General features: G+C 27.0%; 7 protein-coding genes across 7 annotated transcripts; 3 read left to right on the top strand and 4 right to left on the bottom strand.

The window, feature by feature from the left end:
• Window positions 1-663: 663 nt before the first annotated feature.
• Window positions 664-2,383, bottom strand: OCT59_024745 (uncharacterized protein; the record flags this gene model as incomplete). Its single annotated transcript, XM_066133663.1, has 2 exons — window positions 664-2,011; window positions 2,124-2,383. The coding sequence occupies 2 exons, from the start codon at window positions 2,381-2,383 to the stop codon at window positions 775-777; spliced, it is 1,497 nt and encodes a 498-aa protein (XP_065991644.1). The 3' UTR covers window positions 664-774.
• A 251-nt stretch (window positions 2,384-2,634) lies between these two features.
• OCT59_024744 (uncharacterized protein) lies at window positions 2,635-4,941 on the bottom strand (the record flags this gene model as incomplete). The annotated part of the gene is made up of 6 exons (XM_066133656.1): window positions 2,635-3,805; window positions 3,878-4,257; window positions 4,340-4,461; window positions 4,542-4,556; window positions 4,642-4,720; window positions 4,819-4,941. 6 exons carry the CDS (start codon window positions 4,939-4,941, stop codon window positions 2,635-2,637), a joined length of 1,890 nt encoding a protein of 629 aa, XP_065991643.1.
• A 2,064-nt stretch (window positions 4,942-7,005) lies between these two features.
• On the bottom strand, window positions 7,006-7,597 carry OCT59_024743 (uncharacterized protein; the record flags this gene model as incomplete). The annotated part of the gene is made up of 2 exons (XM_066133654.1): window positions 7,006-7,013; window positions 7,255-7,597. 2 exons carry the CDS (start codon window positions 7,595-7,597, stop codon window positions 7,006-7,008), a joined length of 351 nt encoding a protein of 116 aa, XP_065991642.1.
• A 1,167-nt stretch (window positions 7,598-8,764) lies between these two features.
• Window positions 8,765-10,102, top strand: OCT59_024742 (uncharacterized protein; the record flags this gene model as incomplete). The annotated part of the gene is made up of 3 exons (XM_025325023.1): window positions 8,765-8,839; window positions 9,551-9,785; window positions 9,939-10,102. The coding sequence occupies 3 exons, from the start codon at window positions 8,765-8,767 to the stop codon at window positions 10,100-10,102; spliced, it is 474 nt and encodes a 157-aa protein (XP_025183192.1).
• Window positions 10,103-11,148: 1,046 nt separating this feature from the next.
• Window positions 11,149-12,029, bottom strand: OCT59_024741 (uncharacterized protein; the record flags this gene model as incomplete). The annotated part of the gene is made up of 6 exons (XM_066133639.1): window positions 11,149-11,342; window positions 11,443-11,471; window positions 11,557-11,591; window positions 11,662-11,695; window positions 11,889-11,912; window positions 11,995-12,029. 6 exons carry the CDS (start codon window positions 12,027-12,029, stop codon window positions 11,149-11,151), a joined length of 351 nt encoding a protein of 116 aa, XP_065991641.1.
• Window positions 12,030-21,712: 9,683 nt separating this feature from the next.
• On the top strand, window positions 21,713-22,969 carry OCT59_024740 (uncharacterized protein; the record flags this gene model as incomplete). The annotated part of the gene is made up of 4 exons (XM_066133632.1): window positions 21,713-21,740; window positions 21,824-21,957; window positions 22,155-22,282; window positions 22,375-22,969. The coding sequence occupies 4 exons, from the start codon at window positions 21,713-21,715 to the stop codon at window positions 22,967-22,969; spliced, it is 885 nt and encodes a 294-aa protein (XP_065991640.1).
• A 484-nt stretch (window positions 22,970-23,453) lies between these two features.
• OCT59_024739 (uncharacterized protein) lies at window positions 23,454-24,629 on the top strand (the record flags this gene model as incomplete). Its single annotated transcript, XM_025310352.2, has 4 exons — window positions 23,454-23,478; window positions 23,696-23,995; window positions 24,057-24,305; window positions 24,385-24,629. The coding sequence occupies 4 exons, from the start codon at window positions 23,454-23,456 to the stop codon at window positions 24,627-24,629; spliced, it is 819 nt and encodes a 272-aa protein (XP_025183196.2).
• Between the last annotated feature and the right edge of the window lie 676 nt (window positions 24,630-25,305).

The raw sequence follows: 25,305 nt of genomic DNA, 5'->3' as shown, positions 1-25,305 counted from the left end.
CACCATGTCAAGTACTAGTGCAGTGCAATCCCAATTACAGTGTTCAAGCCTTTTTATTTGCCAGGCATTGATGCCTATAGCAATACCTACTCCCGTGCCCCAAATTTTTTTTTAGGCATGGGCATGTGCCGGGTTGCAGAATCCTAAATTATGCTTCGTGAATACATAATTATTTATCATTGACATTGATGTTATTCAACATTATTTAGATCAGAATGTTATTTATATTGGTCAAATTTTGACTTATCGATCATTCAGTTATTATTTTGTTACAGAAAGAAATATTTTCCCTTTTGAAATTCATTTATGTAATTACTGACTTCCCAATAAATCTTGCCACTTTTATGTCACAGTCTGACATTATTTTTAAAAAAGGTTAAATGCTAGATAATTAATACATGCTTGTACCCATATTTTTTGCATATAAGTAGACGCCTAATCATGACATAATATATCTTCAAATAGAAGATCGGTAACAGAAGGTAATATTTCGTTATAAACTCAAAAAACTATGCACTATGCATAATTTCAGTCTAAAATATCATTTTTGATTTTTACGTTAGGACATGAACTGTGCCTTCGTATAAATTATAACCAAGATTGTTATTTTTACGATAAAAACATATGACATGATATAAAAAAAATTCACTAAAAATTATTGTTATGTGGTAGTTTAAATTCAAAATTTTATTTATCTGAGAAACTTACAAGAAAAATTAGCTCACCAAAAATTTAAAAAACTATAAGAATTTGTCATTATCGAAAAGTGAGTGCCTACACGACTTTAAATACTTCAAATTCTTCTATAGAAAATCTTCTCTCTTTTCTAATCGGTTTTTCATAGTCAGATTTAAAACAACGACATTCACCTCTGGATCCCCATATAATAAGATCATTAGAACCAAATAATGGACCATAACAAAAACAATTCCATGTAGCTCCATTATTAGCCATTACGCGACTTATAATACAATCTTTAATTATATTATTATTAAAAGAGAATATAAAACAATCCTCATTATAATTCCGACTATAATCAGACATCCATTCAGTCGGGTTATATCCTCCAAGGATCTCGTTGTTGCCCTTTACTTTAACCAGCGTAACAGTGCGAGATTGATTATCACAAATTTCGTGGAATTTTTTAGGACAAAATCCATCACGAGATCCACGAAATAACAATTTGAATTCATAAGATGAAGTTAACTCATCAGTAATTTCTAATCTGTCGATCCATTTTGAGATTGTTTCAACATGTTGATGTGTAACAATTTTTGAATCAATAGTTTCAGTATTAATAATTTCTTTAGTTACGTTGGGTTTTGGGATTGCTTCAACATGTTGATGTGTAATAATTTTTGAATCAATAGATTCAGTATTAATAATTTCTTTAGTTACGTTGGGTTTTGTTCTATCATTTAGTTTGATATTAGGATCTAAATAATTTAAAAGGACTTTTAATAAATCTTTATATAAATCCTTTGGTAAAATTTTTTTATAAGGTAATACTTTATCCACAAATTCTTTAGTAGTTAAATTGTAAAATTTAATAAATGGAATACATTGTTGCAAGGTATTCCTTAAAACATTAAAATCATCTTTTGAATAGTTTGTGATATCAGATGGAAGTTCTGGATTTTGAGCACGTCCCCATATAAGAACATTTTCCCAAACTTGAATTTCGTTCATTTGAAGATTATCATTTTGAATAATTGAAATTAAAAGTTTTTCTGAAATTGAAGTGAAATTTGTTGAATTAAATATTTTTTCTGGTTGTTTAGAAATTAATTCAGTGCAATATTTTTGAAGATCCAAGAAAGAATCATTTTCAAAGCTTGTTCGATAGATTAAATCGAAATTTTGTTCCATCCAGTTTGATTTATTTTCAATCAAAAAAGATTGTATGTAAAGGATTAATTCCTGAATACCAAGTTCACTAGCAGAAACTAGTAAATTAATTATATCTAAAATATTATTTTCTTTCAAAGAAATTCTTCCACTATAAATATACCTAAAAATAATAATAAAAAAAAAATTATAAAATTAGGATTAGGAATATTAAATTATATTAAATTATATTAAATTTTTTGTTTAAAGTCCTGTTAAATTTAGAATTTTATTACCTTAAAATTATTTGAAAAACTTTAGGTGAAATATTTGGTAATTTAATATGTGTCAAAGTTTCATCATTTTTTCTTTTATTAGTCGATAAAATTCTTTGTAAATATGAAGAACGATAATATAAAATAATCATATGCGCACGAAATATTTTTACTTGAGGGTCATTACCAACTTCAATAGTTATATCATAATATTCTTCATCATTTAAAATTTCAAGTAAATTTTGGGATAATTTAGATAAAAAAAGTTTATCATCATCCATTATATAAATTAATTCGATAAAGAAGAAATGAGAAAGAATTCCCCAATGATTTGCATAATTTGTGAAACGGGTTTTTAATAAAATAATGTCTGTGCAACGTTAAATTTTAGTGCGTGAGACAACATTTGATTTGATATCAATCATGTGAAATGTTCATGTGATAAGTAAATAAGCTAAGCATTTTAAGCATTTGTAAATAATTTATTTTTGTTATTATTTTTTTATTTGTTTTTTTTTATAAAGAAAAAAATTCATGAGTAAATTTTCATCAATCGAAATACTTCATATTCTTCAACATAAAATCTCTCTTCAGTTTCCCTAATCGAACTTTCATAAGAATTTTTACAAACATTACAATAATTACCAAATGCTTTAATATCTAATCCCCATATAATAAGATCTCCGTTACCAAATGATGGACCATAATAAGATTTATTATCTATAGCATATTGATTATCTTTTACACGACTTAAAATATAATTCTCGTTTCTATTTTTATTATTAAAAGAAAATATAAAACTATCATAAGTATTACTATATCTATCAACAGATTTCCATTCAAGAGGATTATATCCTCCAAGAATTTCGTTACTGTCTTTCACTTTAGCAATTGTCACAGTGTGAGATTGTAGATCACAAATTTCATGAAACTTATTAGGATAGAATCCATCACGAGATCCACGAAATAATAATTTGAATTCGTATGGAGAATCTTGCTCATCATTAACATCTAATCTATCGACCCATTTTGAGATTTTTTCAGCATGTTGAGATGTAATAATATTAGAATCAATATCTTTTATATCAATGTTTCTAGGTATACGAGGTTTTGAATCACCTTTCTTGTTATTAGGATTCAAAAGACTTAATAATAAATCTTTACATAATTCTTTCGGTAAAATTTTTTTGTAAGGAAATACCTTTTCCGCAAATTCTACAGATGATAAATTGTAAAATCTAATAAACTGGATGCATTGTTGTAAAGTACTCTTCAAAGTGTTGAAATCATCTTTTGAATAGTTTGCGACATCAGATGGCAATTCTCGATTTTGAGCGACTCCCCATTTAAGTACATGCTCCCAAACTTGAATTTCACTCATTTGAAGATTATCATCTTGAATAACTGAAATCAAAAGCTTTTCCGGAATTGAAGTGAAATTTGGTGACCTGAATATCTTATCCGGTTCATTAGATATTAAATTATTACAATATTTTTGAAGGTCCAAGAAAGAATTATTTTCAAAGCTCGTTCGATAGATTAATTCAAAATTTTGTTCCATCCAGTTTGCTTTATATTCAATCAAAAAAGATTGTATATAGATAATTAATTCCTGAAGATCTAGTTCTTTAGCGGCAACTAATAACTTAATTACATCCGTAGAATCACATTCTTTCAGAGAAAGTTTTCCACCATAAATGTATCTAAGATAACGATTGAAATTAAAATATATTGATAAATAAAAAAAAAAATAATACATAGTAATTAATACTTACCTTAAAATCACTTCAAAAATTTCGGGTAAAATATTAGGTAGTTCAATATGCGCCAAAGTTCCATCATTATTCTTTTTATTAGTTGACAACTTACTTCGTAGATAAGGAGAACGGTAATTTAAAATAATCATATGAGCATGAAATGTTTTTACATGTGGGTCGTTACCAACTTCAATATTAATATCATAATATTCGTCATCATTCAAAATTTCAAGGAAATTTTGTGATAATTTAGGCAAAAATCTATAATTGTCAATAATTTTCGGTACTGCATTTTCGATAACTGAACAATCATTCCATTTTTGCAAAATGAATTGTTGATTCTCTCCACCATGCTTTTCATATAGGATGATGAAGGCATGATTATCTGTTTTTGATTCCTGTAACAAAAACAAGAAAAGGGATTAAATATTGAATTCTTAATTATTTATTTCTAGTAATGTATTTCAATAACATTTTTACCTCAACATCAAGGACAAAATTTCGATTAGATTTCAAACCGATAGTGTTGTCCTCATGGTTGTATTCCCATTCTTGATTTTGAGATGGTTCAGGTTTCCTTGGATATTGAATAATTTTCGTACCTTAATTATTATTGAAATACGTTAATTATGGAATTAAAGAAAAAAAACACACAATAATATTTTAAAACATAATTACTTACAATTTTCGATTATCTCTTGATTAGTAAAGAAAAAAAGTTTTTGAGTTAGAAATTAGAAGATTTCGGTTTATAATAATGAATCATACATAGTGTTACATACCTTCAGCGACATCAATCACGAAGCCAGATCTTTTGTTTACAATAAATCCACCATCAAAATACCAGAGTTGCATATCAACCTAAATATAGATAAAAAAAAAATGATTAATTAAATAATAATCAAATTATTATTAATAATAACAAACTATTTTTATTAAAAGAATATGCAACACTTTACGAAGGGGTCAAGCTCAGATTTCTTAGTATGTTGTATAATGTTAGCACAACTACAAAAAGAACCATTTTCAACTTCAAGAACTTTTCCAGAATGTTGAGCTATAATCCAATAATAATTTGTCATTTTTGAGAATAATTCAATAGAGGTTGAAGTTTATGGTGCGAAAATTGTAAAATTTGGATATTTGTATTTATTTTTGTTCGGCAAACGGAAAATCATTTAACCGGATTACACAATGATCATGTGCTATTAGCTATATCATACATACTGTAAACTAAGAATTTGGCAACGTTCGCGCCTGAAAAGCGAGTATATATAATATTAGTATAGTATGATTTTGTTAGTATGTTTGATGGAATTTTTACTTTGTATGTATGATTTTTTATGGTACATATATACTTATGTATGTATTTAAATTTTTTTATTACACACAAATAACGAATTTATGAGTTTGATCAACGGTTACACAGTAGACAATTATAAAATACGAAAAATATGTAATTATTCTTTCCCTAATTTTTTAGATTTATTTTTTTTAAAAAAAAAAAAAATTTCAAATATTAAATAATTAATAAAATGGAAATAGTTCTCTCAGATGTAAAAGAAATTATCGAAGCTTTAGAATTGGCTAATTTAGTAAAGAAAAAGGATTAGGATTATAATCCTACTATAGAATTTTTTTATAGGTAATTTAGTATTTTGCAGCTTCAATTTTTTTCACTTAAGTTCTGCGAGAAAATTTAAAATTTAAAATTTAATAAAGAACATGAAAAAGCTTAAATATGATTGTGTTTATAATTTATTCATTTAAAGATGAATACACATAAATAATGACATGCTAGGACTTCAAGGGATTGAAAAAGTGTATGACGAGGCTGGTAAAAAAGTATGTATATACGTACAATTTTTCTATATTTAGCAATCAAAGTAGTACGTACGATTTAAAATCATACGTATGATACTAAACTACATACTATTTTACAAAATCATACTAACTAAATTATTAATTCTTGATATTTTTCTTTAAGATGGATTGATGAAATTTTTGTCTAAAAAAAAAAAATATTTTTTATACTTTATATACAGTATATTAATGAACAAGTATAAGATTTTATGGGTTAATAAATTTTTGTTTCAAGTTATAAATCCTCTCAAGTCTTTTTACTCGAGCAAAACTGATGCATTTTAAATTGGTGAAATACAATTTTTTATTTTATTTTATTTTATTTTTTTCTCCAAATTTTTTCCATCAAAAATTAGAAGATCATATTATTGAAAAGGCGAACATGACTACCTAATTAAGCATTTAATGAATTGCAGAAGTTTACGAATCAGCTATACATAATATCCTATAGTAACTGGTGATTAGTTTGGCTAGTCTCTGTCGCAAAAAGTGCTTATTTGTCGAGGTATTATTGTTTAGCTAAGAATGAACAATAATTGTTATATCCACTGAGTTATAATCATTATTTAGATTTTTTAATAGTGGAACTATTAATAGTTTTTAATAAACATCGAGCAAAAGAGTTTATATTTAATGTTTTTGAGAATATAAAAACAAGAATATAGATGTGATCAAAATAAGCGAGCTTGAGAAACAAAAGGTATTATAGAAGAGATGATGGATCGAAAGATAATAAAAAATTGGAAAAAAGAAAGAGATTATAAAATGGGAAATAATTATATCGTAGGATATCGCATGTATTTAATTTAGGTATGAATGTAAGAAATACTTGAGTTGAAAACATAATAAAAATAATTACGGCGCTGGTAAAAATAATGGCGAATATAATTGATAAAATTTATAAATAGTAAATATTAACTTGTATATATATGATCTTACTACAAACTACTTTTAATGTTACCAACTTCAAACGTGTTGTTATTGAATTTTCTTTGTCATTGTATGTTGGACGGAGATCAGATTATTGCTTGAGTATAATTATTTTTGGTGATAGTGAAACAACTTCATCAGCAAAAAAGTTAAAAACTTATTTTACGTACTATTAATTTTACTATTTATTATATTAAACTATAATAAACTATTAAGACACTACATTTTACTTATTTTAACTATTGTGATTATTAACTTGATTTTCTCTATTCTCATGCATTACAAATGGTATGGTTTGGTGCGTTTGGCTGGGACAATGTTGTCCGCGCTTTAATCGTTTCAAGTCATAATAATCATGCGTCTAGTAAATATTAGAAATGATTTAATTCTGAGGAATAGGGCAATATAATATTTATTAAATTCATCTTATTAATCTTTCTAATAAAAAAATTGGTTTATCGTCTTGTACGGCGAAAATCAAATATATGTCCTAGTAATCGGCTGTGACTGTATTTCCATTAAAAATGATCTGTCCCAGCGTCCTGTTCCCTGTTCCCATCCCCTCTACATTACAAGTTACACCTCTATAATTTCGTACTTACTGAATTTCCTTCTTACTATGAATCGAAATAATAAACGATGAAAACTTTTCTTATTATAAAATGACCCGATGACACGATCATCATAATCTAGGATAATTTTCCAGGTATTTTTTTTCGTGATTAAATCGATTCCATAATACCATACTTCTAAAATATCAAATTCAAGATTGTTTAAATTGTATTTAAGTTTCCATTTGTAAAATATACTTGCGATACGATCTGCCTCTCTAAACTCGCAATTATACGTTTCAACTTCTGGAAAATAATGTTGAGGTTGTTGTTGTTTTTTATTGCTATGCATACATATTTGGAATTCAAGTGGTATTGACAAAGTATGTGACATTATTATTTATTAAATAACTAAAAATATGAATTTAAATGAATAAATACGTGAGATAAATAATTTAAATCTTTATAAAATGAAAATTATTTTTTTTGATTTTTTGCAGGGAAAAACTCAAAAAACCAAATGCTTATTAAGAATGGAAAAGAAAGAAAAAGAGAACAATTTAAATAATTAGATTATTCACATGGTAGTGCAGAATCTATCTGCTTTTAGTAAATATCCAAACAAATTTCGTCAAGGTTAAATCATTTTCATTTTAAACTAACTTTTAATGCTGAAATGCTATACGCCAAACCTTTTAATTTGGAATAGTAAACAATAAATATAGTTACATGTGATGAAAATGGTGACTATGATCATTATGATAATTCCTAAATAGTATGATAAGTTAGTATGGCGTGCGATATGCGTTACACCAGATTGATCAACGAACTACCCTATAAAAAATTTTATCCGTTATTTCTGTAAAAAACTCTGTAAAATGAGCCTTTCACGGATCCATTCACGGAAAATGTAAATAATTCGATAAATTCCGTGATATAAGGTTATTAATTCCGACCTTTTACGGAAAAAAGACGGACGGATCGACTTTTTTTACAGGGCTAGCTCACAATCTTAAAAAACAATGAATTGTTCACTGGTCTTTATTATATAGTCTCGCAACCCGTTTTTTTTTTAAAAAAAAGTAGATTTTTATTTAACGCTCCATTAAAATTATTGCGTTAAATAATTTATAAGAATTTAATATTGTATTGTAACGGAATAAAACTATAATATGTCTACTTGCCTTTGGTTATTAGAAAAGTTTATAACACTTATCTTCCGTAAAATTAAATACTAAAAAATAATCGGATGTAATTATTCCAATATAAGAATTTATGGAATTAAATAAAATCTTACGTCTCTCACTATTTTATTCTTTAATATGAGAATTATAAAAAGTTGATTCAATATATACCAGCTATAGTCACCTTACAGACAGTATTTATTTTATACTTTGATTGAAATTTTTATTTAGTTTTATAATACAAGACGTTAGTCTACATAATACAAACCAGTTATCAACAACTTGCCATTTTCCATTTCCGTAAACGGAAAATCGTGTGATTTTACTAGACAATTTTAGATATAGGTTTATATACATACACAGTGAAATTCGACATAATGGAACCATTACGTTATGTTAATCCGTTCCGATATATCAAGATTTTACTTATGATCCGTTATATCGAGGTTCCGGTATATCGAATTTCACTGTGTATATTGTTTTTACTAACAATTTAAATAAAATATAAAACAATATATATATATATACATTTTTTTTCGTGTAAAGTGTTGTAGCGTTATCAGCATAGTTTAGTTAGCCTATTATATTAGATCTTTTTTTTTGTTATAGGGTCATATCATATTTGTCTAAGTATTTCTATCTGTAATTGGTATTACTTTTGATAGGCAACTCTAATTAATAAAGAAATGCGTTACAAAAAAAAAAAATTGTCATTTTCAATAATTCTTAGTTATACTGTACATCTAGTATCAATTCATGATTGTTCCACAAGATTTATTAATAAATTTATGTTTTTCCAAACTATTATTTATAAGAAGGATGAAGTCATTATTATATTTTTGATTTAAATAGCGCAGTAAATATTGTTACATTGAATCACATGGTTTGGGTCTCATTTTTTTGCAATAAAATGTTTACTAATTACTACATTGTTTTTATACACTAAGCATGAAAATCTTTCACCCAAATAGTGAATATAAAAGAAATAAATATTTAACGTCCTAATAATAATTTAACGTTCCTAACAATAAACAATATCATCAAACTTGTTAAAAAAAAACCATGGATAATAATAATAATTTCATTATTTCTCAAGATGATGATGATGAGAATTTGTTAAAAAATTTAATAATTTTTACAATGAAAAAATTTTTAATGAATAGATAAAAAATGAAATAAAAGCATTCGAATGGTATACAAAATCGGCTAATGCAGGGTATGCTGATGGTCAATGCAATTTAGATGACCATGGTGTAGGTATAGATAAAAATAAAACAAAAGCATTTCAATGGTACATGAAATCAGCTATTTCAGGAAGTGCTAATGGACAATGTAAATTAGGTTATTGTTATGACCATGGTATAGGAACTGAAAAGAATGAAATAAAGCATTTGAATGGTATTTAAAATCAGCAGAAAATAGATATGCAATAGCACAAAATAATTTAGGTCTTTATTTTCAGTATGGTAAGCATTTGAATGGTACGTAAAATCAGCAAATGCAGAGTATGCTTTAGGACAATGTAATTTAGGATTTTGTTATGAACTGAAGGTGGAATTGCAGAAGCACAAAATTATGTAGCAAAATGCTATTTTGGTGGTATAGGTATTTACAAAGATATTGATAGAGCAAATTATTGGTATGGAAAAGCTTCAGACAATGGAATTAAAGAGGCAAAAGATAAATTAGCTAATATTTCAAGTTTTTTACCATGAATACCATCTATTTATTAGGGCATAATAAGCTATTATGATTGATTTTTTATAAATAAGCATTACTTCTGAAATATTATAATTTGCCATACATATATGATAATTATTTGATTCCTTTTTATCATTACTATGGCAGATAATTGCTTTTTACTAATAATTGTTACTGGAAAAAATTTGTATGTTTTTTTTTAAAGAATAAAATAGATCTATTATTTATTACTTATTTATAAAAAAAATGTCATTTCAACATTTTTCATAAGGCTCTGAATCCCGATGCTGATTAGTAATTAACAATTCGTATATATTTTAAAAAAACAAATTTTTTTTTTTACTAGCTGAAATGTTTATTTAGGTAAAATTGAAACCCTTTTTATTAAATAATAAAAAAATTCAGTTTTTGTTTTATTAAAATCTAAAAAAACCTGTTTTTTTTTAAAAAAAATTGAAAGCTCGATTTTTATTAATTGATGGTCTATGCACTATTAATGGGAAGTACTAATAAATATATATATTTTTTACATAATGTTAATAATTTATAAATGATTACCTTGTAAATATTTGAAATATATTGAGAGGAGCTAATATTAGAACCCACAGAATTACTTTGAATATAAAAAAAAAATAGAAAAAAATAAAAATTTCTTAAATTCTTTGCGATATTGGCAGATTATGAAGTTATTACCTCAATTTATTAATTACTACATCGGTAAATTTTTTAGGGTAAAAATCTGCAAAGATCTCTGGCCTAAATTTCTGCGCAGATTTGCTACCCTGTCAACGCACATCAGAGAAAAATTTTTAATAAAACATGCGCAGATCTGCAAGTATTAAAAAAATCTGCACAGAATTTTAAAAATTTTTCTCCGGAATTTTTCAAAACAAAACAACTCAAATTCAGTTATCTGCTATTATTTTAATGTGTGTCAATTTATTTAATAAAAGCATTACAAATTATATGTACAAATTAATTAAAACTACACTAGTAATTATTCTATACTACAAATATATATGTTGTTAATGTATTTGGTTTGGACATTGTTCCAGTTGGTTCAATTCCAACAAACAGCTATTAAAATTTGTTCAAAAAGCAGCCATATCCAGTAAAACCTAAAGTTTTCAAAAGTGTCTAAAAAACTTATTAGGACTTTCAAGGCTGTAAATTGAGCCCGGTATTCAGCTGAGGAAGCCATAGCTCTAACATTTCCTTTAAAAAAAATATGTCCCGAATCCACAATACCAGAATCTACAAAAAAGAAGGAAGTGTCAAAGAATGCTTCCATCAAATATAAAATTTTTAAAAATAAGTTTCGAAGAATACCTTTAAAACTTTTTGCCGAATAAACCTGAAATCAAAGTCAAAAGTCTAAAAAACCTACAAGAAAAAAGTAAGAAACGTTAATAAATGTTTCTTTAAAAAAATAAAAGAAAAAAAATGAGTTTTGAAGCTTTAAACCTACTGGTATTCTAATCCAAAATCGAAAACTGGAAGAACCTACGGAAGAGAAGAAGAAACATTAATAAAACGTTTTTAAAAAAGAGAAAAGAAAATCGGATGAACTTACAAATTCTGTCCATTCAAAGACTCCAAAGGAGATCCTAAAAAATGAAGAAACGGTTAGTAAAACGTTTCTCTTATTTTAAAAAAAAAAATAAATATTTTTAAAGTCAGACGAACTCACCAATTTCATTCGTTCAGAACTTCGAAACCCCTAGAATCTAAAAGAAAAATAATGAAACTAATTAGTAACAAGAAATTTGAAACACAATGAAAATGAAAGAATAAACTCACCAGGGCCTTGAAGAATTACCGAAACTTAAAAGAAGAAACAAGAAATAGTTAGTAAAAAAGAAATTAGCAACAAAAAATGATAAACAAAACAAAAAAACGCACTCACCCTGCAATGATTACTGGACGCGAATAACATTGCATGAGATGTTTTCCTGTTCTAGACTAAAAAAAATTTAAAGAAAGGTTAATATAATATTTCGTTAATTCAATAAAGTAAAAAAAAATTTTTGAAGTGTTTACCTTTGAAATTAATATTTTTTTTCTTTTAGATATTTAGATACTATCATAAATTATTTAAACACTATGACTTATGAGATTTTCTTCAAATTCTTAGTTTGTAATTTGAATAATTTATTTTTTATTTTTATCTTTTTCTTTCTCATTATATTAATATATTAGCAGCGTAAACTGAACGCGTTTTTATTAAATAAATTTTAAGGTATATTTTAAATTTAAATTTTATAATATCTCATGATTCAACAAGGAAATATATAAATATAAAAAAAATAAATTCATTAAAGTCATGGTGATCGTTAATATGAATTGTTGCAAAATTTCTTTGCCGAAATTACCAGAATTATCATAATTCTGAATCCAAATCACATGATATACTATTTACCTTTTACGACCGCATCTTCGGTAATATAACGCTCTCACTAACTCATATATTTATTTACATTGCTAAGAAAAAGGTGTTTAAAATTAAATTTATAATATTCGTTTATTTGTCTGTTGAAATAATTAATTTAGATGTAATTTTTTTTAAAAAAAAATAATTGCCTTACAATAAAATATTCGCCACTCCGTCTCTTGTTTATGAAAACTATGTACATTTTTTTTATTAAATTTTTATCTATTATTTTAAACATTTTTATTTATTCATAAAATTATAAAATACATAGTAAACCATATTTATATACTAGTAAAAAATCAAATTTTTATATAATTATATTCTTAAGGGCTGTACAAATAAAAATTTTACATCTAATGAGATCAGTTTTGGAGTTGAACGACGTCAATTCCGAACTGAAGTGGTTCATTTAATTTTAGTAATTTGTTTTATTATTCAAATAATAATAATCCAATAATTTATAAATAATCAGAGTTAGTTTGTCTTATAACTCTACTTTTCATTTAAATTTTTAACCAATTTCAAATTATATTCATTAATTACTAATAATTATATATACTTAATCGTTAATAAGCTACTTTGAATTATTATTTATTGGCTCCCAGAATTTCGATCCAAATTGAATCAAAAATACATAATTTTGATGGTGTAACAAATTAGTTAATATTTAGAAGTTGGTAAAGTAAATGATTACTAATTTTTTAACCACTGTAACGTATTTTATTTGCATTTTTTATATATTGCTGTATTAATTAATATTTTTAACTATGATATCGTTAGCTCGTCCAAGAAAATATAATCTCGTGATACTAGACTCTAATTCTAATTTGTTATTCTCGTATATTGAAATGATCATATTTTGGGTTAGAAAACAATATTCCTAAAACTCATTAAAAAAATTAAAAAATACAATAAATTCTAAAATCTTAATATTATGAAAGCACTTACTAGTATTAATATCTTAAAGTCTATATATGTTTGCTATATTCGGAAATATTGCTCCATAAATTTCATATTTATTATTCAGTTTTATATAAATTTCCTCATAATTATAATTGGATGTACTTGTAAGTATGGAAGTTGCATAACCTTACTATTTTCCTAAGAATTTCCCTAAGGCACCCAAAATATAATTTCCTTATTTTAGTCGGTATTGAACAACTAAAATTTTAATAAAATTTCTAATCTGTCATTCATATGAAGAGTCGACTTATAATGAGAAAATTATATAATTTTTGATAATGACAGAATTCCGAATCTTTCTAAAAAAAAAAAGGTTAAGAATTCAATTGACCATACAATTTGATCAGAGATAAAAGTTAAAATCAATATGATTGGCAAGACAATTCAAGATACTTTAAATCCTTTGAACTTCAATTAATTTAACAATTCCATGTCTCTTTATATTGACAGAAACGTGTTAATTCATAAAAGTATGAAGAAATTAATTTACAAATGTTTCAAACTTCTAGAACGAAAATATTTGTAATTGGTGTCTGATTGATTTCATATCAAATACATTAATTCTGTAAAATTCTTGCTTGTAAAGAATTTGATTATAAGATAAAGAAAACACAATAGAAATTACGGTATTCATAATATTTATATAAAGAAGGATAATAACCAAACAAAGTGATTGACGTGAAAATGCTGGTAATTGCCTGGATCATGGTACCAAGGATTTCTCAATACAATCGAAATCACAATTTCACACTAAAATCTATTGACCATTAGATATGAAAGATTTGAATTATCTTGTATTGAAAAGTATATTTTTATTGAGTTTTGATATTCTTTATCAAAAAATAATAGAGAAAATTTTAAAATTAATATTTTTATAATTGAAATAAAGGTAACTTCAAGCATAAATTTTTATAAGGTATTAATTTTTTTGTTAAATAAAATAAGAGTTTAAGAAACGAACTCTGTAGATACTGGATATTATATGAGGATATGTAAGTTTGACCAGAAATCAAACATTGATTTGCTAGCATTAAGGGGGGAATATATTATACCGTAATTTAATGATACTATGAATAATACATACTAGATCTTATAAAATCGGACCCGTACGTTCAAGGGGGATACTTTATGCAGTTCTAGATGGTATAAATAAATAGCTTTTAACTTTGCGATAGGCAAATTTAATGAACTATGAACTATTACGTTTCATCAAAATACAGTTCTTTCATTGATTTCTAAAATATCTAATACATATCTCGATCAAGTACGTTGAACTTTAAAATTATTAATTATAAAAAACTAACATGATGTAACAAATCTTCAATTCTGACATTTGACCTAGTCATTTAAAAATTACATCATAATTCTGACCAAAATTATCTATGTAATTTCATTGTTTCGAGGATAAATATATATCACTTGATAATATGAATTTTAATGCTGACCGGCATCATAAATTTGGCCTGAATTAATTCTAAATAACTCGAATGACAAATGACCCAAATGACATGTCATTCGAAGGTCAATTCCAAAATGGCCAAATGACCTGGTCATTTGTCATCACTGACTGTCTGTCTGTTCAAGCTCTTGTAAATTTGCGAATTAGAAATAGTAAATAACAATGAAATATAATTTCTTTCATTGGAGATTTTTTTTATAGAGTCAATGAGTCATAAAAATTTAATTTGTCTAAAGTATTCAAAAGATTTATTATTAACGAAGCAAGCATATTTTTGAATAGCAATATTTCGTTGTGTTAAATATTTTTAAATGTTTCAAATGGATTTGCAGATAATTTCTCGTTATCTTTGCAGGATTCAGACGAAATATGTAATTCTGAAAAGACTTATTTGCTCGCTAAAATCCAAATTCGAAGATGATATTTACACATTGTAATACATTGACTGAGACAAGTTTTGTTAATTAATGAACATTTGAGAGGAGAGTTAAGGTCAGTTTAATAAATAAACAATCTAGAAATTGTTAGTTAACGTATTTAATAAAGCTGGAATCCTAAATTCATTAAACAAGATGACGCACGTTAATATTATTTATGTAATCACTGATATTTTTTAATGTCCGCAAATAGTGCCTCGACCCGTATCCGGATCAATCCGGATTGATCCGGATTTTTTTTTTCGGATATCCGGATTTTCACGGTTTTCATCCGGATTATAAACCGGATGAAAAATATCCGGTTTGACCCGGAATCCGGATGAAATTTTTATTATTTTTTTTTTTATTAATAATAATTTTGCTGATCCATAAAGATCTATATCTAAATGATATTATGGCTAATTATTTTTGCGCCTAATACCAATTTTTTTATTAAAATTTATTAAATTTATATTTGTTATTAAACTTTTTAATACAGTAAGTTTAAGAAGATTTTTCAATTATAATTTATTTATTGAAGTTTGTATCAGATTTGTTTATTTAAATTTATACATTAACAAATAACAAATAATTTTAGATTTCACATTCAAACGTTCAAAAGAAAAAAAACTTTATATTATTTTTGTTACAACAAAATAATAATTATTGTTTTAAAATGAAAAATTGTTCAATATTATAAATTTATATAATTATAACAACTTTTTTTAAAAATTAAAACTAGTGTTATGTAATTTGATTCAAATGATTCTTTAATTTTTGAAAGAAGAAACAAATCCTTAAAAAATTGCCTTACTAACCCAACACATCTATTTATAGTAATCTTTAGCTGTATATAAAAATATCTTGTTTAAAATTTCATAATTAGTTAATTTACAAAGAAATGTTAAACAATAGTCTGAGACAATGCTGAAATAATATGAAATTGTTTTAAAGAAAAGTATTTAATGAAATTGGAATTATGTAAATTTCGTGGTCTTGGATAATTTTGGCCAAATTTGTAATTCTGGCCGAAATTAAGATCACGTGACACCGAGAAAATAGTTTAGCCACCGGGCAAAAAATTTTTTATCGGCTGGCATGAAAATTTAATGTTACACAATTTGTAATTCTGGCCGGCGTTATGAATTCTGGCCAGAATTATTGCCGATCATTTGTAAATCCAATCCGGTTTCCGGTTTCTATCCGGATTATCTGATCCGGATTCAAAATCCGGGTCAATCCGGATATAATCCGGATTTTTTTTTTGTGTAATCCGGATGACGGTTTTCATCCGGGTCGAAGCACTATCCGCAAATCGATCTTTATCGCGTTAAAAATAAAGTATGATACCAGGAAAGATTACGTTAAAAAAGCAGCATGTTTCAATTGCATTGTTTCATGGACATTTTATATATACCCAAATATACAGTATACATGAAATTGCGAATTTTTATTAAAATAAATATGAATAAACAAATAATAAAAATTTTCTCCATATGTTTTATCTTAAATAATTGGGAAATCACTTTTTTTTAATCAGGAAAATGTCTGTCGGGATATGTGTTGTTGGGATAATGTCATGTCAGGAAAAATAGCATGTCGGTATAATGTCCATTAGGGAATGTGTCATGTCGGTAAAATGTTCATTCGGGAATATGTCTTGTCGGGTAATCGTTGTCGGGTAAAGGGTATGTCGGAAAAAAGGTTGTCGGGAAGTTGTCCGACATTGGGTGGAGATTGCCATTGACAAAATGATAATATTTCTAATTTTTTTAAAGAAGATACATGTTTTATAAACAATTTAAATATTTCTTGTACTACTATTGGTAACATATGTTTAATATTATTGGAATCTTTTGATGAAATAGTTCTTTTAAGAAGTAAATTTATCTTATTATAAAACTTGTTCAACTGATAAAACTTTACAAAATGATGCATAATTGTAAGTTGGAAATTTTGAAGTTGGGGTCGAAATAATAATTCCATTCTCACATAAAATTTCTTATGACTTGTTTGAAAGGCAAGCAATTAAAGTTCTAAAATTTAAAGTATTTTAATTCCAAACATTTCTCCAAAAAATCCTCACCGAAACCTCACACCAAAATCGATTAACTAATATACATGAATTTAAAGTAACTTTATCATTTTCTAAGTATTTGAAAATCTCATACAAACAATCAGCGGGAAGTTGAGACATTTTTGGTTTCTTTTTTTTTAAAAAGATTTAAAATTTTAAAAGAAGACGTATGATTGTGTTACAAATATAAGAAACATATGGTTTTACAAATTTTTATTAATTATAATTTTTCCTTTTTTGTAAACTTAAACGCAAATCAGAGTGATACAAGGTATATTGGTTATACCGTAGCATTCAAGATCGCCGATCGTTTTGGTACATAGATACGATTTTTAAACCAGGTCAAATCAGGGAAATACTAGGACTCCGAGCAATACATAAAAAGTATACAAAGTGTCAAAGTTTGCGTAAAGTTAACATTCTTTTTTTTTTGGATAATTCCACATTATGTAATTCTGGCCAGAGCTAATAGTAAATGAGTGCCGATCTCTTGTTACCTCTCGGTTCTGAAACACTATTTTGCCGAATCTACCGATTGTTGCACGAATCCACCGATCCTGATCTTTTCCGGGCGACTTTAAGGATAAGGTTGTGTCAAAAAAAAAAAAAAATCTGAACGCATCTTTTTCAGGGCCGGAATTATAGTAACATCAGTCAGTATTTCAGCGAGAATTATCACAAAGGAAAGATACTGTATGATTATTTTGAAACTCACTGACCCTTTTACATGCAGTATATTCCTGGGACCTGCAACTTCATTGAACATTATGATTTTTTTTAGTTATTATTTTATAACCGTTAGAAGGTTGTTATTTTACATTTATACATCAGATTATGCAGTGTAACAGCTGGATATGATGTATTTTTGCTGATTTTGCTGATTTTGCTGAAATTTTATAAAATATTTCATTGCCAAATTAATAATAAAATGAGACTATTTTAAAGTAAATTTACTTAAAGAAAAAAATAAAATCTTTTCATTTTTATGTATGATATTAAGATCATAAGACCGACTTTATGAAGTTTGGAGTTGAATTACGGTCATTTAATGGTTAAAAACGGTTTAGGGAAATCTGATGATCTGATATTCTGATTAACAAAATAATCAAAATAATAGATATATCAAAGTACAACAGGAGTGAATGTGTGGATGGCCAGAAATGACGTCATTTCCTAAGGGGTTAAGAGTGTGTCATTTCCTAAAATGAATGATGACATAGGGAGGGGGGGATCAAAAATCCTAAAATTTAAATTACGTCATTTCTGGCCATCCCCTAAGTATTTGTAATGTCAAATGGGAACGTCTTCAGAATACATAATACACGTGGCATAAAATATTAAAATAAGCAACTTTTCATTTCTGGAATTACCGACTTACTAAATTTACAAGTTTACGTAAATAATTTGATTTGAAAATCTTACGCAAACTTCCTTTATATATATACTTTTCGGTTGATCGCTCGTAGAAATACCATGCCCTTTAATCCAGTATTGAAAGAAAGATTCTTAACAACACCGGAACTCGTAACATTCTTCAGAAGAAGCGTTCGAGGAAAAATGCAATATAACCGGACCATAAATGGTCAGTAGGCGTCACCCATGCACCCATGTTACCTTGCAAATTGGCAAGAAAAACATTTGAAGATCTTCGTCAATTCCGTATACAGAATCAGATTTCTATCTATAGGAAATCATTTATTTCATTATATGTACGAATATTTTAAAAAAGACAAAAAAAGAGCTATTTTTAGATGTTTCACCTTTCAGTCTAGCCTAAAGGTCGTGTGCGTAATTATAACACCACAATGGATGTGCATAAAGACAATTAAGTGAGAAGCGAATTTATTGTCCCAAAAATTTGTGACCTTGCCAAAAAAACTAATAAAAATACCAAGAAATTTTCAAATCATCGACCAATTCATTTGAATTAACAATCGAATTGTCATGATTTTTTATAAATTATTTGTTCATCTTTTTTGCGTTATTTTTTGGGCAACTTTAGTTTTATCTAAGCCAATTTTGAACCAAGAACTTATTAAATCCCGGAATTGTGAGCCAAAAAAAAATATTTTCGATCTCACTTTAAAAAGAGTTACTTTAGCCCCGGATGGATTTACTCGTAGCTTGGCAACTATTAATGGGCAATACCCTGGTCCAACTATAGAAGCCAAAAAAGGAGATCGTATTGTAATAAACGTTCGTAATGAATTAGGAGAACCAACATGTAAGTTACAAAGGAAGTTTTTCTTGGTCCCTATAAAAAAATTGGATACGTTTTTATAAAGTTTTTATACGGTTTTTTCCTTAGAAATAACGTATCATAATAGGATACGGAAAAATGCACAATTACGTATTAGTGCTTCTATCCGGATTGATCCGTTGATTAGGATCACAACATTTTTCTATTATTTTTGTCAAACTATAATTTTTGTCAGATTTGAAAAAATTATTCTTCTTCAAATTTTATTAATTTTGGCCAAACTTATAGCTCCAACTCAAATAAACCGTTGCCAAACCGTAGTAAACCGCGGATTGATCCGTTAAAAACCCATCCGGATCGAAGCACTATTCCGTATCACTAAAAATATGGTTTGGATACGGAATTTGCACGGGATTCATACTGATTTTATCACGAAATTTATACGATTTGGTCACTGAATTTACTATTTGTATTACAGTTTACTATAATTGTATTTACATAAATCTAATTTTACTTTATTAAATTAAATAAAAAATAAAAAATAAACGAAATACAAATATATTATGAAAATTCCCTCTTTATTAAAACCACCCTATTGCAACCAAAATTATCTGTAAGTTCAGGTTCATTTGGAGTCAAACAACCTAAAAAACAAAAAAAAGAAACATAAGAATGTCTAACTTAATTGGAAACAAACCCCCCTTCATATAGTATCTGCAATCGTCCAAGTCACCAAAGGCCAGCATTCCTACAAAAAAAGAAAGAGAACTCCAGAATGTCTGACCTACATAAAAGAAAAGAATTATGAAGCATCTGATGAAAAAGAAACCAAAACAACAAAATAAATCCAATACTGACCTACAAAAAAAGAAGACTCTGAAGCAATAAAACTGAAACAACCTAAAGGACTCTCAAACTGATCTACAAAAAAGAAAAAAGAAACTGAATCCTCTCACAAAAAAAAATCTGCTGGCCTATGAAATAAAAAAAAAGGGATAAATATAAATAAAAAAGAAAAGGGAATAAAGAATAAATCAAAAAAAAAAAAAATTTTAAAGAGGGTAACGAAGTTAGGAAAGTTAAAAAAATTTTTTTTTTTAAAGGGAGGACGTCAAAGTTAGAAAAATAAAAAATTTTTTATAAAGAGGAAATAGAAATAGAAAGAAGAAATTTTTTTTAAAAAAAGAAGAGTGGGAATAAAAGAATAAAATCAAAAAAATTTTTTTTTTAAAGAAGAGTGATGAAAAAAAATTTTTTAAAATGAGGCACAAAAAAAAAAAAAATTTTTTTTTTAAACGATTGACGAAGAAAAGAAGAAAAATTTAGAAAAAAATAACAAATAAACGTATCATAACAAAACAATAAACAATCACGTGATCTCGTGTTATGATACGAGATTTTTGTAAAATTATTTTCTAAAAATATTAAGTTTAAAAATTCCGTATACATTCCGCATGATTAATTTTTTCCGTATACATTTTGTATACATTAGTTTTTTTAAAAGATGTTCAAAAATGAATTGCTTATTAAATACACGGAATTTGTATACGGAATCTATAGAAACGTACATAAAATGTATACAAAACGTATCCTTTCCGTATACATATTTCTTATAGGGGGTATGTTTATTGAATAATTATTTATTAACAAATAAATATCTCCAGCAATTCATTCACGCACATGGAGTGTTCCAAAGAGGGACTCCTTGGTATGTAATTATCGGCTATAGTTAATGATTTTTTTTTATTAAAATAAATGACTAATTTATAATCAATTTTTAGGTTTGACGGGGTGGCAGGACAAGTGAGTTCAATCAATTCATGTTCTTAAATAAGCGTCTTTACGTAACTTACACATTCTAATTCTATATTTCCGTTTCTCGTTCACTGGTAATATATAACATTGTCAGACTCAATGTTTGATACCAGACAATTACGCATTTACTTATGATTTTACTGTTCCTGATCAAGCCGGCACTTATTGGTAGTAAGTATATACAATTTTCTTTTTGAATGGTGAAACTGAAATGTCTAACGTGATATCACCGAATTTTAGCCATTCACACGCATTGACGCAATATGTCGATGGGAGTTGTTGGAGCGTTAAGTAAGTTAATAATTCATATTTAAGTCGACTATTTTTTTTTTTTGGAATTTTAAAACGCTTTTTTTTCATTTTCATTTTATCAGTCATTCACGATCCTGATGACCCGTATTTAAATGAATACGATGAGGAAATCATCGTCATGTTGACTGATTATCATCACACGGAATCAGAAATTTTATTAAAAAAATTCTTGACTCCTTCAAGCGAAGGCGATGAGGTAAATTAAAGTTGATCTACAATTGTTTTAATTTCATGTTAATTGATTTATATTTATATTTATATTTTTAATAAAAAATTTACATTATTAATAATTTATATTAGGCAGGTAAGGACAATAAGAAATGTCATCATACAATGACGCAATAGACGCATGGCGTTAATTTAAACTCTTGTTTAGTTCCCGATAACGGATAGATCAACGGAAAAAATAATTTCGATTGTTCACAAGCTCCACATGTATCCAAATGCGTGGATAATTCTGGTCTTGCTAAATTTGAATTTGTTTCTAATAAAAGATATCGTCTTCGTATCATTAATACTAGGTAAATTTACGTATTTACGTCATTATAGTATCAATACAATTTAAAATTTTAATAATTCATTATGTGTTGTTTCATAACCTCTTATCTTTCAGCGCATTTTCGGCATTCTTCTTTTCAATTGATAAACATGAAATGGAAGTTATAGAAGTAGAAGGTTCCTATACTAAACGAAATAAGATTCATCGTCTTCCTATCAATGTTGCTCAGAGATATTCCGTTATTGTTACCGTAAACCAACCTGTTGATAATTATATAATGCGATCGGAATTTCAAAAGAAATGTATGCCAGACGATGCCAAAAAACTTTCAATTGTAAAAGCTATTGTACATTATGATGGAGCCCCAGAAGATTCTGCGCCAAAGGACGTACCATGGAAAGATTTCTTGGAAGAATGTATTGATTTAAAACATGAAACTTTACAGCCATTATATGAAGAAAACCTTCCTAAAGCAACAAAAGAGATGGAACTTACAATCGCTTTTCATAATGATTCATCAGGGGTTGTTAGAGCTTTTTTTAATGAATCTTCTTATGTGCCCGATATAAAATTTCCGACATTATCAAGAATCTTTGCAGGAAAAGCGAATAACTTGCCACGAGATAGAAATGCCTATATTTTTGATACTCCTGGAGAAGTAGTTGATATTACTTTTATCACTAAGGATAATTATCATGGTTATTTTTAATTATTATTTAAAAGAGATTTTAAATAACACGTTCGTTTAGATACTGACGAAGGAGACCACCCGTTTCACATGGTAATTTTAAATTATGTTATTGTTCTGTCGATTAGCAAATATGCGGGATTTTAATGACCTATGATAATTGGTCACCGCAGTATTCCTGATCGGACTATGACTTTCAATTTCCACTAACTATTAATGGTTACCCCTACGGACACATCAGGAGTCAATTGTAACAATTGTAATATGATCACGTTAGTGCATTAAAGTAGGATCGACGCGTATTTATGTGTGTGCACGTGACGTTCCTGATAATGAATTCTTGATATTCTGCTGAATATGTAAACATATTGATCTTCAATTATATATATAAATAGTAAATCGAGTAATAAAAAAAGCAGGAATGAAGAAAAAGCATGAAATTGAGATGAATAACTTACTACAAATCAAGAAATTTAGTTCATTCTTTATTATATTTGGTTTCCTAATGATGCGTTTTAAATCATTAAAAGGTTTATTAAAGACCAATTTATTTTTTCATGCTAATCTGTTTATGATCTATTATGACTTAAAAACTTATGATTAATAAACATAAGTAGAACATTATAAGCTTAATATATTATATATTATATAAAATAGGTATAAAACCATATGTATATATAAATGAAGCGTTTTTGATAAAAATATTTACTATTCATTAATAATTGAAAATGTAAAACTCACTTTTAGCCACAGCATTAAGTGCTATTACGAACAATAACAATAAAATTGCTACTCATGATGATAATTCTAAAGAAAAAATTGGGGAATGTATTAAATATAATAATAAGTCTTTTTTAGTTGGAGGTAAAGTATATACATCACCCCGAGATGGAGATATATACGTTGAAACATTATCCGGTATGACTGTATCATTATATGTTGATTTCAATGATACACTTGATCAAGTAAAGGCGAGAATTCCAATTGAAGGTGTATCACCAGATCAAACAAGATTTGTTCTTGACGACAAACAACTTGAAGATGAACGTACTCTAACAGATTACGATATGCAAGATAATTCTACGCTACAATTAGTTTTGAAATTAAGAGATGACGACAGCAGTGATTGTAGCTTTACACTTTCAATCTAATCATATTGCTCCAAAATATGATCGTGATTTTACGGATGTAAATGATAATGGAGAAACTTTTATGCGGGGAGATTTTAGGTATAAACGACCTTGTGGTTGGAAGAGATTTGCTATCAATGTTCTTGATAAATATGAAGATAACATTTGGTTAGGTGCTGATAAAAGTAGACAATTCCCAACAAGTTCAGTACAAGATGAGTGGCCAGGTATTTGTTATTTATAGTAAATTTCTCTTATCTATGTCAATTTCTTTCAAAGTTCAAACAATTCATTTATTTTTAATAGTATCTTATCATGGAACTGCCGAACATAATTGTAATTCAATCGCTAGAGATGGAAATTTCTCTTGTAAGAAACCATTACCATTTGGATACAGATTTTATTCCACTCCAGATATTGATGTCGCATCTAAATATGCCATTAAATTTACTTATGAAGGAGATGACTATCTGGTTGTGTTCCAAAATAGAGTTAACCCAGAGAATTTGATTAGAATTTCAAATATAGAAACTGGAATCGGTGAATATTAGATTTCACCCGATGGGAATAATTTACGTCCTTACGGTATCTGTATTAAGAAAATCGAGTAATTATTTTAAATTAACCTTTTTTTTATATATAAAATCTTTAATATATTTAAATAAATTTATTTATCACACTGGTTTATTATTTTATGTACTAAACATTTGAGGTGAAGATTCTCAGAACGCGGTTAATTGATAAAGTTGGAATAAAAATAATAAATTTAACTTATCGACATACAATTTCTTTGAATTATCCCCTCATCTGTAACGCAGGCAAAATTTGCTTGCGAACTTTTTGAATTTAAATTACTATATATTAAGCGTGATCCGGTCAAAATCTCGAATTCTAATGCTGGCCAAAATATCACGTGATTCCGCATAATTCTGCATAACGCGGGCCAACTGTCGGGATTTTGACCCATTCGGGATTTTGACCCGTCGCGATTTAGACCCATAACCATATTAAGCATATTATAATATGGCAAAATTGGCATAACATTGCACAACTCTTCATCTATAATGCATCCAATTTTGAAAATTTAAATTTTATGTGATAAGCAAAAATTAGCAATAAATTATTATCGCAAATATCTCGCAGGCAAATTTGCATGCGAAATTTTTAAATTGGTTTATGAAGCTCTTTACTTAAATTTTTATGTAAAAGTCATTGAAATATTTATTT

The sequence above is a fragment of the Rhizophagus irregularis genome, chromosome 5, assembly GCF_026210795.1.
Source record: "Rhizophagus irregularis chromosome 5, complete sequence".
NCBI lineage: Eukaryota > Fungi > Glomeromycota > Glomeromycetes > Glomerales > Glomeraceae > Rhizophagus > Rhizophagus irregularis.
The sequence above is the reverse complement of the archived record's forward strand: the minus strand, read 5'-3'. Positions and strand labels throughout refer to the sequence as shown.